The sequence below is a fragment of the Oncorhynchus nerka genome, linkage group LG24 (genome assembly GCF_034236695.1).
Source record: "Oncorhynchus nerka isolate Pitt River linkage group LG24, Oner_Uvic_2.0, whole genome shotgun sequence".
In the NCBI taxonomy this organism is placed as follows: domain Eukaryota; kingdom Metazoa; phylum Chordata; class Actinopteri; order Salmoniformes; family Salmonidae; genus Oncorhynchus; species Oncorhynchus nerka.
Genome location: NC_088419.1, coordinates 64,003,464 through 64,020,476, shown reverse-complemented (window position 1 = coordinate 64,020,476; position 17,013 = coordinate 64,003,464). Strand labels below are relative to the sequence as shown.

At 41.2% G+C, this 17,013-nt stretch overlaps 1 protein-coding gene and 1 long non-coding RNA gene across 2 annotated transcripts; one reads left to right on the top strand and one right to left on the bottom strand.

Moving 5' to 3' along the window:
* The first annotated feature begins 533 nt into the window (after window positions 1–533).
* slc5a9 (solute carrier family 5 member 9) lies at window positions 534–6,956 on the top strand. The gene is made up of 13 exons (XM_029632709.2): window positions 534–713; window positions 974–1,045; window positions 1,301–1,405; window positions 1,574–1,738; window positions 1,826–1,931; window positions 2,022–2,102; window positions 2,275–2,480; window positions 2,640–2,775; window positions 4,487–4,594; window positions 4,770–4,920; window positions 5,556–5,724; window positions 5,843–6,058; window positions 6,216–6,956. Exons 1-13 carry the CDS (start codon window positions 585–587, stop codon window positions 6,549–6,551), a joined length of 1,980 nt encoding a protein of 659 aa, XP_029488569.1. The 5' UTR covers window positions 534–584; the 3' UTR covers window positions 6,552–6,956.
* On the bottom strand, window positions 589–5,617 carry LOC115108421 (uncharacterized). Its single transcript, XR_003860343.2, has 2 exons — window positions 5,530–5,617; window positions 589–1,654 (listed from the first exon to the last, which is right to left on the bottom strand). It is a non-coding gene; the product is annotated as an uncharacterized LOC115108421 (long non-coding RNA).
* Window positions 6,957–17,013: the final 10,057 nt, after the last annotated feature.

The following is a 17,013-nucleotide window of genomic DNA, read 5'->3' as shown; positions in this document are numbered from 1 at the left end:
TAGGGCTGCATTCCAGTACATTTTAGCAGAGGGAATAGTAACATATTGACATAGTTTCCTTATATACATGTTATAACATTTATAGTTTAAAATGTCAATTATTTCTAACTGTATTGAGTCTACAAAATCCTCAACAGTTGCACTTGGAGTATTGTTATATTCTCCTAAAAGAAGAACAGCACCTTTAGGGACAGCTCTAACAACAATTTGATACTCCTCAGGAGTGAATGTAACATTGTGTTCTCATGAAGTCTTGATAATCATATAGTTGGCCATTATTATTCAATAATTGTTTAACCCAGATAATGTTATTGTCAAACCAGTTCTGGAACATAATAGTATGTTTGTTAGCTGCCCAACAGAGCATACAGCACACACATACACATCCTATGGATTTTAGGAAAATGTCACCACTGAAATCTTTCCAGGAAACATGCTTTACAATCTGATAGGTATTTCTGAAGACTTTCCGGTTTATATGTGACCAATGAATGGGGTTCCATATTGTCTTGATAAGCTGATTAATTATTGACTTGCTTCATGCTAGCCTCAAAGTTCACACGGTTTTCTATGTTTTTGTCAAAATGACTTCAACACCTAGTCTTGCGACAACGACTTCTGTGCCTGAATTACCTGAAAAGTTTGCTTTGGAAGCTCTTGATATTGTTGTGGTCGTGGTATACTTCGTCTTTGTTCTTGTTGTGGGAATATGGGTAAGTAATAAACACTCCTATTACCTGGTGGATGCTTTCATTGTATGAAGAGGGAAGACTGGTACAATGACCTAACACTGAAGTTGTACTGTGGAGATTAATTCATCAGAATTCTTCCGCTCACAAAATCTGTTGTTCAAATAAATGAAATATTGACTAAATAATAAGTATAAAGCAATGTCATTGAGAAGGCTTTGCTGTAACTAATATCTACAGACAGTATAGTTTGATGTATGATGTAAATTAACTCTTTATCGCAGTCTTCTGTCAGGGCAAACCGTGGGACAGTGGGTGGATACTTCTTGGCTGGAAGATCCATGACATGGTGGCCTGTAAGTAGCCTGAGATTATGATGGTATTGAACTCAATGCATTGAACTGAACATTAGTGAAGAAATTACTATGTCAACTAGATAAAAAGTGAATCATGATCCAGACTATTAAGTATTATCATCTGTTTTAAATTAGGAAAGTTGTTTCTTTTATAACATTAAATAATTGGATGAAAATAGTTGATACTGATAATAGCTATCTATATCCAAAGATAAAAATGGACAAAATGAAGTAAATTTTGTTCTGCTGTCTCAGATTGGGGCCTCTCTGATGTCCAGTAATGTTGGCAGTGGTTTGTTCATCGGACTAGCTGGCACTGGAGCAGCAGGAGGCATCGCTGTTGGAGGGTTTGAATGGAATGTAAGTAATATGTTAAGTGCATTGTGAAAAAACACCAAGATGATAAACAATGGAGAGGATAATCGAGTTATTACAGTTTGTCAATATTTCCATCAGGAGGTGGACACCCTTTATTATGAAGACCTATCCACAGTATTTCAGCTTAGAATAAGCTTTCATGTTTCACAGGCAGCTTGGGTCCTCATTGCTCTTGGTTGGATCTTTGTGCCGGTTTACATCTCTGCTGGTGTGGTAACTATGCCAGAGTACCTGAAAAAGCGGTTTGGGGGTCAGCGCATCAGAATCTACATGAGTGTTCTCTCCCTCATCCTCTATATTTTCACCAAGATATCAGTAAGATGCTCATATAAAAAAAATCTACCATTTTTCATACTGCAATTCAGGGTGCTAGTTGAATATTCTTGTTACCTCTGCTGACAGACAGACATCTTCTCTGGCGCTCTGTTCATTCAAGTGTCCCTGGGCTGGGACCTCTATCTCTCCACAGTGGTGCTTCTTCTAGTAACTGCCCTCTACACTATAGCTGGTAACTTCTCAACATAATCTACCAGTCATTTATTCATTCATTACATGGCATTGTTTGTTATTGATTACCATTGGCTGTTATTGATTCCAGGGGGGCTGACAGCAGTTATCTATACAGATGCTTTACAGACGGTCATCATGGTGATAGGCGCATTCGTACTCATGTTCATAGGTACTGTTTTTATGTTTTCTATAGTATAAGTTCAACGGTATACAGTATATACCTCTAAATATGAATTTGTCTAAAACTACTTTAGTATCATAGTATATAATTATTTTATTAATTAGTGATTGGATGATTTATTGTATCCATTTCCAAACGGACCCTTGAACTTTATCTTTAGCGTTTGACAAAGTGGGTTGGTATGAGGGTCTGCTGGAGCAGTACAAGGAGGCCATCCCCACATTGACTGTGCCCAACACTACATGTCACCTACCCCGGTCCGATGCCTTCCACATCCTCAGAGACCCAGTGACGGGGGATCTGCCCTGGCCTGGTCTGCTGTTTGGCCTCACGGTGCTAGCCACCTGGGTGTGGTGCACTGACCAGGTATGAGATGGAACTTTTGTAGTTGACTTGCATTTTGCATTACAGTCAAGTCTAAGGTGTTATTTAGGTATGTTACAGTAGACCATTACGAAGAACCCCACCTTTTTGGAGAGGCATGAGATTTCCTCACGTAAGTGACCTTGTCCTAACCTGCTCCAGGTGACAGTGCAGAGGTCTCTCTCAGCCAAGAACCTGTCCCATGCCAAAGGAGGCTCTGTGCTGGGAGGTTACCTGAAGGTCCTGCCCATGTTCTTTATAGTGATGCCTGGAATGATCAGCAGAGCACTTTACCCAAGTGAGTTCTCACTTTGTCTATACTAAATCCAATATACAGCAATAGACCCTCTGCCAGATATACATGGTATTGCCCTTGTTCAAAAGTTGTATAGTATGTTAATGTACTGTGTATTACTACAGTGGGGCAAAAAAGTATTTAGTCAGTTCTCCAACTTAAAAAGATGAGAGAGGCCTGTAATTTTCATCATAGGTACACTTCAACTATGACAGACAAAATGAGAAAAAAAATCTAGAAAATCACATTGTAGGATTTTGAATGAATTTATTTGCAAATTATGGTGGAAAATAAGTATTTGGTCAATAACAAAAGTTTATCTCAATACTTTGTTATATACCCTTTGTTGGCAATGAGAGAGGTCAAACGTTTTCTGTAAGTCTTCACAATGTTTTCACACACTGTTGCTGGTATTTTGGCCCATTCCTCCATGCAGATCTCCTCTAGAGCAGTGATGTTTTGGGGCTGTTGCTGGGCAACACAGACTTTCAACTCCCTCCAAAGATTTTCTATGGGGTTGAGATCTGGAGACTGGCTAGGCCACTCCAGGACCTTGAAATGCTTCTTACTAAGCCACTCCTTCGTTGCCCGGGCGGTGTGTTTGGGATCATTGTCATGCTGAACGACCCAACCACGTTTCATCTTCAATGCCCTTGCTGATGGAAGGAGGTTTTCACTCAAAATCTCACGATACATGGCCCCATTCATTCTTTCCTTTACACGGATCAGTCGTCCTGGTACCTTTGCAGAAAAACAGCCCCAAAGCATGATGTTTCCACCCCCATGCTTCACAGTAGGTATGGTGTTCTTTGGATGCAACTCGGCATTCTTTGTCCTCCAAACACGAGTTGAGTTTTTACCAAAAAGTTATATTTTGGTTTCATCTGCCCATATGACATTCTCCCAATCTTCTTCTGGATCATCCAAATGCTCTCTAGCAAACTTCAGACGGGCCTGGACATGTACTGGCTTAAACAGGGGGACACGTCTGGCACTGCAGGATTTGAGTCCATGGTGGCGTAGTGTGTTACTAATGGTAGGCTTTGTTACTTTGGTCCCAGCTCTCTGCAGGTCATTCACTAGGTCCCCCCGTGTGGTTCTGGGAATTTGTTCACCGTTCTTGTGATCATTTTGACCCCACGGGGTGAGATCTTGCGTGGAGCCCCAGATCGAGGGAGATTATCAGTGGTCTTGTATGTCTTCCATTTCCTAATAATTGCTCCCACAGTTGATTTCTTCAAACCAAGCTGCTTACCTATTGCAGATTCAGTCTTCCCAGCCTGGTGCAGGTCTACAATTTTGTTTCTGGTGTCCTTTGACAGCTCTTTGGTCTTGGCCATTGTGGAGTTTGGAGTGTGACTGTTTGAGGTTGTGGACAGGTGTCTTTTATACTGATAACAAGTTCAAACAGGTAATGAGTGGAGGACAGAGGAGCCTCTTAAAGAAGATGTTACAGGTCTGTGAGAGCCAGAAATCTTGCTTGTTTGTAGGTGACCAAATACTTATTTTCCACCATAATTTGCAAATAAATGTATTAAAAATCCTACAATGTGATTTTCTGGATTTTTTTTCTCATTTTGTCTGTCATAGTTGAAGTGTACCTATGATGAAAATTACAGGCCTCTCTCATCTTTTTAAGTGGGAGAACTTGCACAATTGGTGGCTGACTAAATACTTTTTTGCCCCACTGTGTATCGTCTCTTTATGTCTGCAGATGAGGTAGGATGTGTTGACCCCATTGCGTGCCAAAGAATCTGTGGAGCCACCGTGGGCTGCTCCAATATTGCCTACCCTAAACTAGTGGTAGAACTTATGCCTGTTGGTAAGACATCCGCACACACTGAAAACACACTTACTATTGATCCTATTTTTGAAAAGGTTCAAATGTGTCATCACTGTATGTGTGTCTATATAATTTTCTGAGGATGTTTGTGTTTTAAATCTGACTCGCCCAATTTCACTCTTCAATCTGTTATATCTGTGTCTATCCTCTCCAGGCATGCGGGGGTTGATGATTGCAGTAATGATGGCTGCCCTCATGTCCTCTCTGACTTCCATCTTCAACAGCAGCAGCACCCTGTTCACCATGGACATCTGGCAGAGGGTCCGGCCACAGGCCTCCGAGCCAGAACTCATGGTAGTGGGCAGGTAGGTAACGCCATTAAAGAAATGTACAGCAATGTCTTCTAAACATGAGTCAAAGCCAGTTGTTTGACAATAGCTGTGTCTAAACATGCCCAACTTCCTCAGGTTCTGCTTTTGTTTACTCCAGGCACTGTTGTATTTTGTGCTACAACTCCCCTGTGAATAATAAGCTTAGTATAAACCTCAGAAGACATTATACAAAATCTAGGCAGCTTAATTAAAGTGTCAAGATTTTACATTTTTACCCAAATAACAAGTGATATTTTTTTCTCAAACAATAACACAAAATGGATGGAGCAAGCATGATTTGTTTTGTGGGAATTCCCTGTTGCAAACATTGCCTTGTTTAGAATGCAAGACTTAAGGTATATATCCCATTAAGATGTCTGTTTTATGGAGGCAATTTAAGTTTCCCTGCCCCATAATCCAAACCCATGACCTCTGGTCCAAAGTCCAATGCTGTATATACTCAATACGGTTACATTTACATACTAGAAAACTGATCAGGACTTTTCTAAATAATTAAAACTATTTTAGTAAGGCAACGATTCCTAACAAAAGTAACCTATGTACGATTAATTATACAATACTTTAAACTGAAATAATCCTCACCTCCTGTTTGTGGTCATCACCTGCAGGGTGTTCATCTTAGTAATGGTGGTGCTCAGCATTCTGTGGATCCCCATTATCCAGTCAGCCAACAGTGGACAGCTGTTCGACTACATCCAGGCCATCACCAGCTACCTGGCTCCTCCCATCACTGCTGTCTTCATCATGGCCATCTTCTGGAGGCGTGTCAATGAGCAGGTCAGATCAAGGATTTTATGCCATTATTTGTTTTTATGTCATAAAGCACATTGTTGAGATTTGATACAAAACACTGTCCCTTTGTGTGTGCGTTCAATGTGGATGACCGTTAACACAGGGAGCCTTCTGGGGTCTGATCGTGGGCCTTGCTGTTGGCTTGGTGCAGATGGTGCTGGTGTTTGTGTATGGCACCCCATCTTGTGGAGAGATAGACATACGGCCAGCCTTCATCAGGGATGTCCACTACCTGTACTTTGCTCTTATCCTCCTGGCTCTCACTGGCCTGGTCATCACTGCTGTCAGCCTCTGCACTCCGGCCATTCCAGAGCACCATGTAAGAGTGCCACATGTACTAATCATAAACATTAAACAGACTTGCAAAATATATGCAGTTACTTATGAGATTAATTACAGTTAAAAGAAAAGAACATGTACACATTTTGTTACATGTTATAACCTATTCATTCTTCCCCTCTTCAATCCCCCTGCAGCTCCATCGCCTGACATGGTGGACAAGACACAGCAAGGAGCCGCGCATTGACTTCAATGACCCATGGACCACAAAGCCCAGGACACCACCCAGAACACCTGACCCCAGAGTTGGGGAGGAGCCTGCTGTGGAGGGCGGGCCATGCTGGAAGCGTACTGGAATGTGGCTGTGTGGGCTGTCTGGGCCTGAGAAGAAAAAGTTAACCCTGGAGGAAAAAAATGCCTTGGAGTTAAAACTGACCAGCATTGAGGAAGAACCAATCTGGCGGAACGTGTGCAATGCGAACGCCCTCATACTACTCTCTATCAATGTCTTTATGTGGGGCTACTTTGCCTGAGTTAATATAACTCTCATTTTGATTATAGATATTGTTGAATCACATATTGTTTATTGAATTACTGATCACACACAAAATGCTAATTGGTTTATAATTAGAATATCAAACAATAATGGTAATGTTGTTTTTAGTTGTTGGGATTTAGACTTTTTATTGCCAAAACTGTCATCTGTATGTGTACTCTTTGATCAGGGTCAGTAGTTAGGTTTCCATCCATTTGGCGACAGATTTTCATGCGAATATTCTAAAATCCGCATAAAAACAATATGCACATTTTCCTACCATAGATGCATTTCCATCAAATGGACTTGTTACAGATAAAAGGCTGTGCGTGATGATGTATTGGACATAAAATACCTTTTGCGGTTAAATTCCCCATGTTCTGAATAAAAAATGCAAGTTAAATGGGTTTCCATCGCATTTTCAACTCTACTGTTGGGTTTCTCACAAAAAAATATTGCATTAAATAGTGAGTGTTCACACTGGTATTGGCACGTGCGTCTAGCCAACAGCGCTATCTGTGTACAAAACATCACAACCGCAAGGCTCTCCAGAGGGTGGTGATGTCTGCACAACGCATAACCGGGGGCAAACTACCTGCCCTCCAGGACACCTACAACACTCGATGTCACAGGAAGGCAAGACAATAACCACCCGAGCCACTGCCTGTTCACCCCGCTTCCATCCAGAAGGCGAGGTCAGTACAGGTGCACCAAAGCTGGGACAGAGAGATTGAAAAACAGCTTCTATATCAAGGCCATAAGATTGTTAAACAGTCACAACTAGCACAGAGGCGGCTGCCTACCATTCTTGATATCATTGGCCACTTTAATAAATGGAACACAAGTCACTTTTATAATGCCACTTTAATAATGTTTACATGTCTTGCTTTACTCATCTCATATGTATATAATGTATACTGTATCCTTCACTATCTATTCTTTACTATCTATTGCATCTTATCTGCTCTGTCACATCCATATGTTTTATACTTCTATATTCTTATCACATTCCTTTACTAGATTGTGTGTATTAGTTTTGTTGTGGAATTTGTTAGATATTGCCTGTTGGATACTGCTGCACTGTCGGATCTAGAAGCATAAGCATTTCACTACACTCGCAATAATGTCTGCTAACCATGTGTATGTGACCAATAAGATTCGATTTGAGTTGCAGACCCCCTTTTGAAAATGTATGGGGTAACAAGTACATTTATTTTCTTTCGGATTGTAGTGTTTATTTTCTGTGTCTGTGTGTTCCACATGGAACTGTTTTGGTTTGTTATTTCACTTTGTTATTTTTGTATTTTGTCGTGTTCAGTTTGTTCTATTAAATATGGACACATACCACGCTGCGCATTGGTCCTCCTCTTCTCCTTCATACGACGACCGTTACAAGATGTAAGACGTTTAAGCACGTTAACAAGGCTTGCAAGGCTGCCGGCCCAGATGGTTTCCCTAGCCGCGGCCTCAGAGCATGCACAGACCAGCTGGTTGGTGTGTTTACAGATATATTCAATCTCTCCCTATCCCAGTCTGTTGTCCCCACATGCTTCAAGATGTCCACCATTGTCCCTGTACCTAAGAAAGTAAAGGCAATTGAACTAAATGACACAGTAGCACTCACCTCTGTCATCATGAAGTGCTTTGAGAGACTAGTCGAGGATCATGTCACCTCCACCTTACCTGCCACCCTAGACCCACTTCAATTTGCTTACCGCCCCAATAGATCCACAGACCATGCAATCGCCACCACACTGCCCACTGCCCTGTCCCATCTGGACAAGAAGCATGCATACCTATGTAATAATGCTGTTCATTGACTATAGCTCAGCATTCAAACACCATAGTAACCTCCAAGCTCATCATTAAGTTCGAGGCCCTGGCTCATAACCCCACCCTGTGCAACTGGATCCTGGACTTCCTGACGGGTCGCCCCCAGGTGGTGAAGGTAGGAAACAACGCCTCTTCGCTGATCCTCAACACTGGGGCCCCACAAGGGTGTGTGCTCAGCCCCCTCCTGTACTCCCTGTTTACCCATGACTGCGTGGCCAAGCACGGCTCCAACTCAATCATCAAGGTTGCAGACGACACAACGGTAGTAGGCTTGATTACCAACAACGATGAGACGACCATACAGGGAGGAGGAGAGGGCTCTGGGAGAGTGGTGCCAAGAAAATAACTTCTCACTCAATGTCAACAAAATTAAGGAGATTATTGTGGACTTCAGGAAACAGCAGAGGGAGCACCCCCCTATCCACATTGATGGGATCGCAGTGGAGAATGGGGAAAGTGTCAAGTTCCTCAGCGTACACATCACTAAAAAACTGAAATGGTCCACCCACACAGACAGTGTGGTGAAGAAGGCACAACAGCGCCTCTTCAACCTCAGGAGGCTAAAGAAATTTGGCTTAACACCTAAAAACCCTCACAAAATTTTACAGATGCACAATCAAGAGCATCCTGTCAGGCTGTATTACCACCTGGTAAAGCAACTGCACCGCCCACAACCGCAAAGCTCTCCAGAGGGGGGTTCAGTCTGCCCAACACATCACTGGGGGAAAACGTCCCGCCCTCTTGGACACCTACAGCACCTGATGCGACATGAAGGCCAAAAAGATCATCAAGGACATCAACCACCCGAGCCACTGAGGTCTGTCTGTACAGGAGCAGCTCACAGATTACTGCACCTGTACATAGCCCATCTGTAAACAGCTCATCTATCTACCTCATCCCCTTACTGTATTTATTTGATTTATCTTGCTCCTTTGCACCCCAGTATCTCTATTTGCACATTCATCTTCTGCACATCTACCATTCCAGTGTTTAATTGCTATATTGTAATTACTTTGCCACCATGGCCTATTTATTGCCTTATCTCCCTTATCTTACCTCATTTGCACTTCTTTTTTTCTGTATTATTGACTGTATGTTTTGTTTATTCATTTATTCATTTCATTTAAGTCATTTAGCAGACGCTCTTATCCAGAGCGACTTATTCCATGTGTAACTCTGTGTTGTTGTATGAGTTGAATTGCTATGCTTTATCTTGGCCAGGTCGCAGTTGCAAATGAGAACTTGTTCTCAACTAGCCTACCTGGTTAAATAAAGGTGATATAAAAAAAATTGCTATCTTTGTCGCCCCGGTTCTTCTGTGGGGTGTATAGGCAGGTGGCATCCAACGTTGTGGTGCATTATCGCCATCTACTGTACTGGAGCGCCACTGCCTCCTGCCTATATACTGGAGTCAAAAATGGCCAATGGAAGTATAAAGATAGGTTCCTGAAGATCCCGGAATGCCTACACCGAGGAACGCCCCGAATTGCGGGATGCAGTTGCACCCGTCTCAAATCAGCTGTAACTGAAATAGTAAAACAAAGCTTAGAACGATGTTTGAGTGAACACTGAATAGACAATGAATGGTGAAGTCGCTTCGTCACCACTCTATAGAAATATGTAGGGCGTTGAAGAAGGCTCAAGCCGTACGTAACAACCAGGACCAGAGCTGCTAGTTAGCGAACGTGCGTCTCATTGAATCTCTTCGAAACCAACGCGTAGTTTATTTAACATTACCTGTTTAAAAGTCTCGTCGACGTCCATACTTTCAGTAGGGCCATGTCGGAGTCTAGTTTTTTAAAATAAATTTATTTATTTTTAAAACAACGGAACATACAATTTGTTTTGTATGTTAGTTATCTCGCTGTTAAGTTTTTAGAGACGTAAAAGAGAGAACAGGAAGCGGAAAGTCATGCGCAGTTGTCCGCTAAATAAACGACGTCTGGGAACAATTACCAACCGAATGGTTCCTACTTGTGATATCCTGTGTGTGAATACAGTCACTGGTTTGAATCAAATCAAATGTCAACCTTTCACAATCATGTAATATATTTGAATTTATTAAAGAATATGAATGATCAACTTCGTGCATAAATGTATACATTATAGCTATAATTTATTCCTAGTAATATTCTCTGTCTGTGTGTAGTTCAGTCCTGCTGGGATGTTTGTTGGCAGGGAACTACAGCCTGAGGAGCCGGCTGGTATTTCATTTAATTAACCTTTATTTAACTAGGCAAGTCAGTTAAGAACAAATTCTTATTTACAATGACGGCCCTAACCCGGACGACTCAAATCAAATTGTATTTGTCACATACTTTTTTTAAGCCGAAGAATACCATCCCAACCATGAAGCACGGGGGTGGCAGCATCATGTTGTGGGGATGCTTTGTTGCAGGAGGGACTGGTGCACTTCACAAAATAGATGGCATCATGAGGCACGAAAATTATGTGGATAATATTGAAGCAACATCTCAAGACATTAGTTAGGAAGTTAAAGCTTGGTCACAAATGGGTCTTCCAATGGACCCAAGCATACTTCCAAATATGTGGCAAAATGGCTTAAGGACAACAAAGTCAAGGTATTGGCGTGGCCATCACAGAGCCCTGACTTCAATCCTATAGAACATTTGTGGGCAGATCTGAAAAAGCATGTGCGAGCAAGGAGGCCTGCAATCCTGACTCAGTTACACCAGCGCTCTGTACAGAGGAATGGGCTAAAATTCACCCAACTTATTGTGGGAAGCTTGTGGAAGACTACCTGAAACGTTTGACAATTTAAAGGCCATGCTACCAAATACTAATTGAGTGTATGTCAACTTCTGACCCACTGGGAATGTGATGAAAGTAAATAAAAGCTTAAATAAATTATTCTCTCTACTATTATTCTGACATTTCACATTTTAAAATAAAGTGGTGATCCTAACTGACCTAAGACAGGGAATTCTTACTATGATTAAATGTCAGGAATTGTGAAAAACTGATTTTAAATGTATTTGGCTATTTTGTATGTAAACTTCCGACTTCAACTGTAATTAGACATTTAATTTTTTAATTTTTTTTTTAATTAGCAAACAAAAACAAGTTTTTGCTTTGTCTTAAAAACTATTTAATCAATTTAGTAATAAGGCTGTAACATAAGAAAATCTTGAAAAGATCAAGGGGTCTGAATACTCTCCTAATGCACGGTGTCTACAAGCTACAAGCTATGAACACTTGAACTGGACTGACCACCTGTTCTGATTCTCCACACCTTAGCACACACACATCACATCTGCTGCTACCAGACTCTCTCTTATTATATTGCTCAATTTATACACTTGCTCCCCATTCCTCCCTTTCCCAATATGCATTTAACTATTGAACTATACATTGTGCCTTACAGTGGTACGTTATGCTAAAATGTTGATTCTATTCTACTGCCATTTACTTTATTTTCATATTCATATTTTTTACTATTTATTAATGTGGTTGCATTGCCGAGAAGGAACCTGCAAGTGAGCATTTGTTGGACGATGTATACCATGCGTAGACTATCCCGTACACACGACTAATAAAACTTGAAACTAGAGTTAACATTTGTTAACATACAGTACCAGTCAAAGGTTGGACACACCTACTCATTCAAGGGTTTTTCTTCATACTATTTTCTACATTGTAGAATAATAGTGAAGACATCAAAACTATGAAATAACACATTTGTAGTAACCAAAAAAGTGTTAAACAAATCAAAATATATTTTAGATTTTAGATTATTCAAAGTAGCCACCCTTTGCCTTGATGACAGCTTTGCACATGCTTGGCATTCTCTCAACCAACTTCACCTAGAAGGCTTTTCCAACAGTCTTGAAGGAGTTCCCACATATGCTGAGCACTTGTTGAGTGCTTTTCCTCCACTCTGCAGTCCAACTCATCCCAACCATCTCAATTGGGTTGAGGTCAGGTGATTGTGGAGGCCAGGTCATCTGATGCAGCACTCCATCACTCTCCTTCTTGGTCAAATAGCCCTTACACAGCCTGGAGGTGTGTTGGGTCATTGTCCTGTTGAAAAACAAATGATAGTCCAACTAAGCGCAAACCAGATGGGATGGCATATCGCTGCAGAATGCTATGGAAGCCATGCTGGTTAAGTGTGCCTTAAATTCTAAACAAATCACTGACAGTGTCACCAGCAAAGCACCCCCACACCATCACACCTCCTCCATGCTTCACAGCTGGAACCACATATGCGGAGATCATCCGTTCACCTACTCTGCGTCTCACAAAGACACGGCAGTTGGAACCAAAAATCTCACATTTGGACTCATCAGACCAAAGGACAGATTTCCACCGGTCTAATGTCCATTGCTCGTGTTTCTTGTCCCAAGCAAGTCTATTCTTCTTGTTGGTATCCTTTAGTAGTGGTTTCTTTGCAGAAATTCACCATGAAGGCCTGATTCATGCAGTCTCCTCTGAACAGTTGATGTTGAGATGTGTCTGTTACTTGAACTCCGTGAAGCATTTATTTGGGCTGGAATCTGAGGTGTAGTTAACTCTAATGAACTTATCCTCTGCAGCAGAGGTAACTCTGGGTCTTCCTTTCCTGTGGCGGTCCTCATGAGAGCTAGTTTCATCATAGCGCTTGATGGTTTTTGCGACTGCACTTGAAGAAACTTTAAAAGTTCTTGGAATTTTCTACATTGACTGACCTTCATGTCTTAAAGTAATAATGGACTGTCATTTCCTTTTGCTTATTTGAGCAGTTCTTGTCATTATATGTACTTGGTCTTTTACTAAATGGGGCTATCTTCTGTATGCCACCCCTACCTTGCCACAACACAACTGATTGGCTGAAATGCAGGAAGGAAATTCTTGGAAAGAAGGAAAGAAATTCCACAAATGTAATTTCTAACAAGGCACACCTGTTAATTGAAATGCATTCCAGGTGACTACCTCATGAAGCTGGTTGAGAGAATGCCAAATGTGTGCAAAGCTGTCATCAAGGCAAAAGGTGGCTACATTGAAGAATCTCAAATATAACATTTATTTTGATTTGTTGAACACTTTTTTTGGTTGCTACATGATTCCCATATGTGTTTTTGATAGTTTTGATGTCTTCACAATTATTCTAAAATGTAGTAAATAGTACAAATAAAGAAAACCCTGGAATGAGTAAGTGTGTCCAAACCTTTGACTGGTACTGTATATAAGTCTTTTAGTCACTTGTGTCCTACTCTGTCATGGTTTCTATTAGCCTTCTGTCAGCTTGGCCACTTCAATAGGCCACATGTGCAAAGCCATTCACATTAATATAGGTTTACTTTTTTTATTTTGCTGAGAAGAGGTAGTATTATAATATTATGTTACTGTATAAAATATCTGCAATGAACCTGCCTTGGTCCTTCCATTCTATTCACAAAGAAAAATTGTGTAATGCAATATTGTCATCAACCACTAGAGAGCACACAACAATAAGATACTGTTGAGTTTTCAACGTGTCAACCAAAAGGCTATCACCTCTATCTACACAGGTGACCACAGTCATAAACCCGATTTCTACAATTTATCTTTTAAAAATCTGATTTAAACCTAATACTAACCTTAATCCTAATCTTAACCACACTGCTAACCTTATGCCTAACACTAACCTTAAATGAAGACCAAAAAGCAAATGTTTGGTTTCATAAATGTTTACGAGAGCCAATTTTGACTTTGTGGCTGTGGTAACTAGTGAAACCCTCAATTTGAGAGGTGTATAACTCCATCAGGGCTTATTTGATTCAACTATGGTGGGTTTTGCAGATCAGACCTGTTTGTTGCTATATTTGAGTGTAAAGCCTGAAAAGACTTATTTGTTTATGACACAACAACAAAAAACGTTAAACGCATGGCAGGGCACATTTTGTTCCCCAGTAGATGCTGAAATAACTTTTATAATGCCTAGGGTATGAGCAGATGCTTGTTGTAATAAGTAACAAGTCCTCTACTTCCCTTCAAAAGCAACTGTTAGAGATGTGGTGGGTGCATGTGTGTATGTATCTTCTTCTCATCCCTGGAGGCCAGTTGAAAAATAAACATCGTCCAACTGTATTATGATACATGCTCCTATTTACCTCTTCATATACCCGGAACCAATTATTCACTTGAACAAAAGAGGATGAATTGTGTAGCAGGTATAAGTGAGTGTTGATAATGATGGAGGCTTTATTCTCAGGGGGGTGCAGTTTCCAACCAAAGTGGATCGCCATCAATATTGCTATTAACAATTACCTTACCTGAAGCATTGGCACAAATGCACAAAAGATTTGATATAGTATAGCTTTAGTGCCTGGTTTTTCCTTTTTATGGTCAATGAAAACATTGTGAGATGGCTGAAATGTTTCATGTTTATGTCAAATAAATCTAAAATAAATGTATTCATATTTACAGTCATCATGTTTGTGTTTAATTCCTAAACCATAAATGCATGACAGTGAAATTAGATTCACCAATGGGAGAGGGCAACCTTCTCCTCTTTTATCAAGCATTCCAAAGAGAGGAGTTATTGTACCAAAATGTCAGTTTTTACCCAATCGCTGTGTATAGCACTGGCCTTTCAACACATACGGTGCCTTTGGAAAGTATTCACACCCCTTGACTTTTTCCACATTTTGTTACATTATAGCCTTATTCTAAAATGTTATTAAATAGTTTCCCCCCCCTCATCAATCTACACACAATACCCCATAATGTCAAAGAAAAACAGTGTTTCAGACATTTTTGCTCATTTATAAAAACATAAAACTCAAATGTCACATTTACATAAGTATTCAGACCCTTTACACAGTACTTTGTTGAAGCACCTTTGGCAGCGATGACAGTCTCAAGTCTTCTTGGGTAAGATGCTACAAGCTTGGCACACCTGTATTTGGGGAGTTTCTCCCATTCTTCTCTGCAGATCCTCTCAAGCTCTGTCAGGTTGGATGGGGTGCGTTGCTGCACAGCTATTTTCAGGTCTCTCTAGAGATGTTTGATCGGGTTCAAGTCCGGGCTCTTGCTGGGCCAATCAAGGACATTCAGAGACTTGTCCCGAAGCCAATCTTGGTTTCTAGACATGTTCAATCTTGGTTTCCAGACCAGAAAATCTTGTTTCTCATGGTCTGAGAGTCCTGTAGGTGCCTTTCGGCAAACACAAAGAGGGCTGTAATGTGCCTTTTACTGAGGAGTTGCTTCCGTCTGGCCACTCTACCATAAAGGCCTGATTGGTGGAGTGCTGCAGAGATGGTTGTCCTTCTGGAAGGTTCTCCCATTTCCACAGAGGAACTCTAGAGCTCTGTCAGAGTGACCAAGAATGATGGGGGCCACTGTATTCTTTGGGAACTTCAATGCTGAAAATAAATGTTGGTACCCTTCCCCAGATTGGTGCATCGACACAATCCTGTCTCGAAGCTCTACAGACAATTCATTCGACCTCATGGCTTGGATTTTGCTCTGACATGCACTGTCAACTGTGGGACCTTATGTAGACAGGTGTGTGCCTTTCCAAATCATGTCCAAATCATGTCCAAGCCTGTTTTCGCTTTGCCATTATGGGGTATTGTGTGTAGATTGCTAAAGATTTTTATTTATTTAGGAAAAACATTTATTTAATAGATTTTAGAATAAGGCTGTAACGTAACAGAATGTGGAAAAAGTCAAGGGGTCTGAATACTTTCTGAAGGCACTGTGCATACAGACAGGTCACTGCACAGGCAAGCCATTCACTTTCCTCACTGCTAGCCCAGATGAATCAGTGACCTTATTGTGACATGAATTTATCATCAATCTAATTTATCATCTTTCCGCATTATTGTGCACACCGTCTCAGCTTACTGTGATCCAGGGTTCTCCCCTTCAAAGCCAGGGCTCAGATTGATGCTGAGTGAAGGTGAGTGTGGGTGATAAATTATGTCTGATGAGGAGAAAAGGCCAGCCTTGTACTCGACAGATGGCAGATGAATACCCAGACAGCAGTTCCCTTATTTCGAAGGTTGGGACAGAGAATATGGTGGATCCGTGACCATTTTGATCTATATTAATCCCAAAGGGAAGAAATGTGACCCACTCTGCCCATTCATTCATTCATCGCTCTGCCCATTCATTCATCGCCATTTACCCATTGTTGTCTTTAGCTCTCCTGATCCACACCTGTGATTGCTTTATGCCTCTCTCCAATGTCAATATGCCTTGTCTACTGCTGTCTTGGCTAGTTCTTATTGTTTTATTTCACTGTAGAGCCCTCAGTCCCGCTCAAAATACCTTAGATAGCTCTTTTGTCCCACCCCACATACATGCGGAGACCTCACCTGGCTTAACTGGTGCCTCCAGAGATGGAACCTCTATCATCGTCACTCAACACCTAGGTTTACCTCCTTTTATTCTCTGTCCCCAATGCACTAGACGACCAGTTCTTATAGCCCATGGCCGTACCCTTTTCCTACTCCTCCTCTGTTCATCTGGTGATGTAGAGGTTAACCCAGGTCTGTAGCCCCCAGTTCCACTCCTATTCCCCAGGCACTCTCATTTGTTGACTTATGTAACTGTAAACGCCTTGGTTTCATGCATGTTAACATCAGAAGCCTCCTCCCTAAGTTTGTTTTATTCACTGCTTTAGCACACTCCGCCAACCC

Bases quoted from the DNA above. Each gene is read 5' to 3' on its own strand.
- slc5a9 (XM_029632709.2), top strand. From the start codon at position 585: ATGACTTCAACACCTAGTCTTGCGACAACGACTTCTGTGCCTGAATTA. The intron at 1,046-1,300 runs GTAAGTAGCCTG...CTGCTGTCTCAG, and splicing joins GATCCATGACATGGTGGCCT to ATTGGGGCCTCTCTGATGTC. The intron at 5,725-5,842 runs GTCAGATCAAGG...CCGTTAACACAG, and splicing joins GGAGGCGTGTCAATGAGCAG to GGAGCCTTCTGGGGTCTGAT.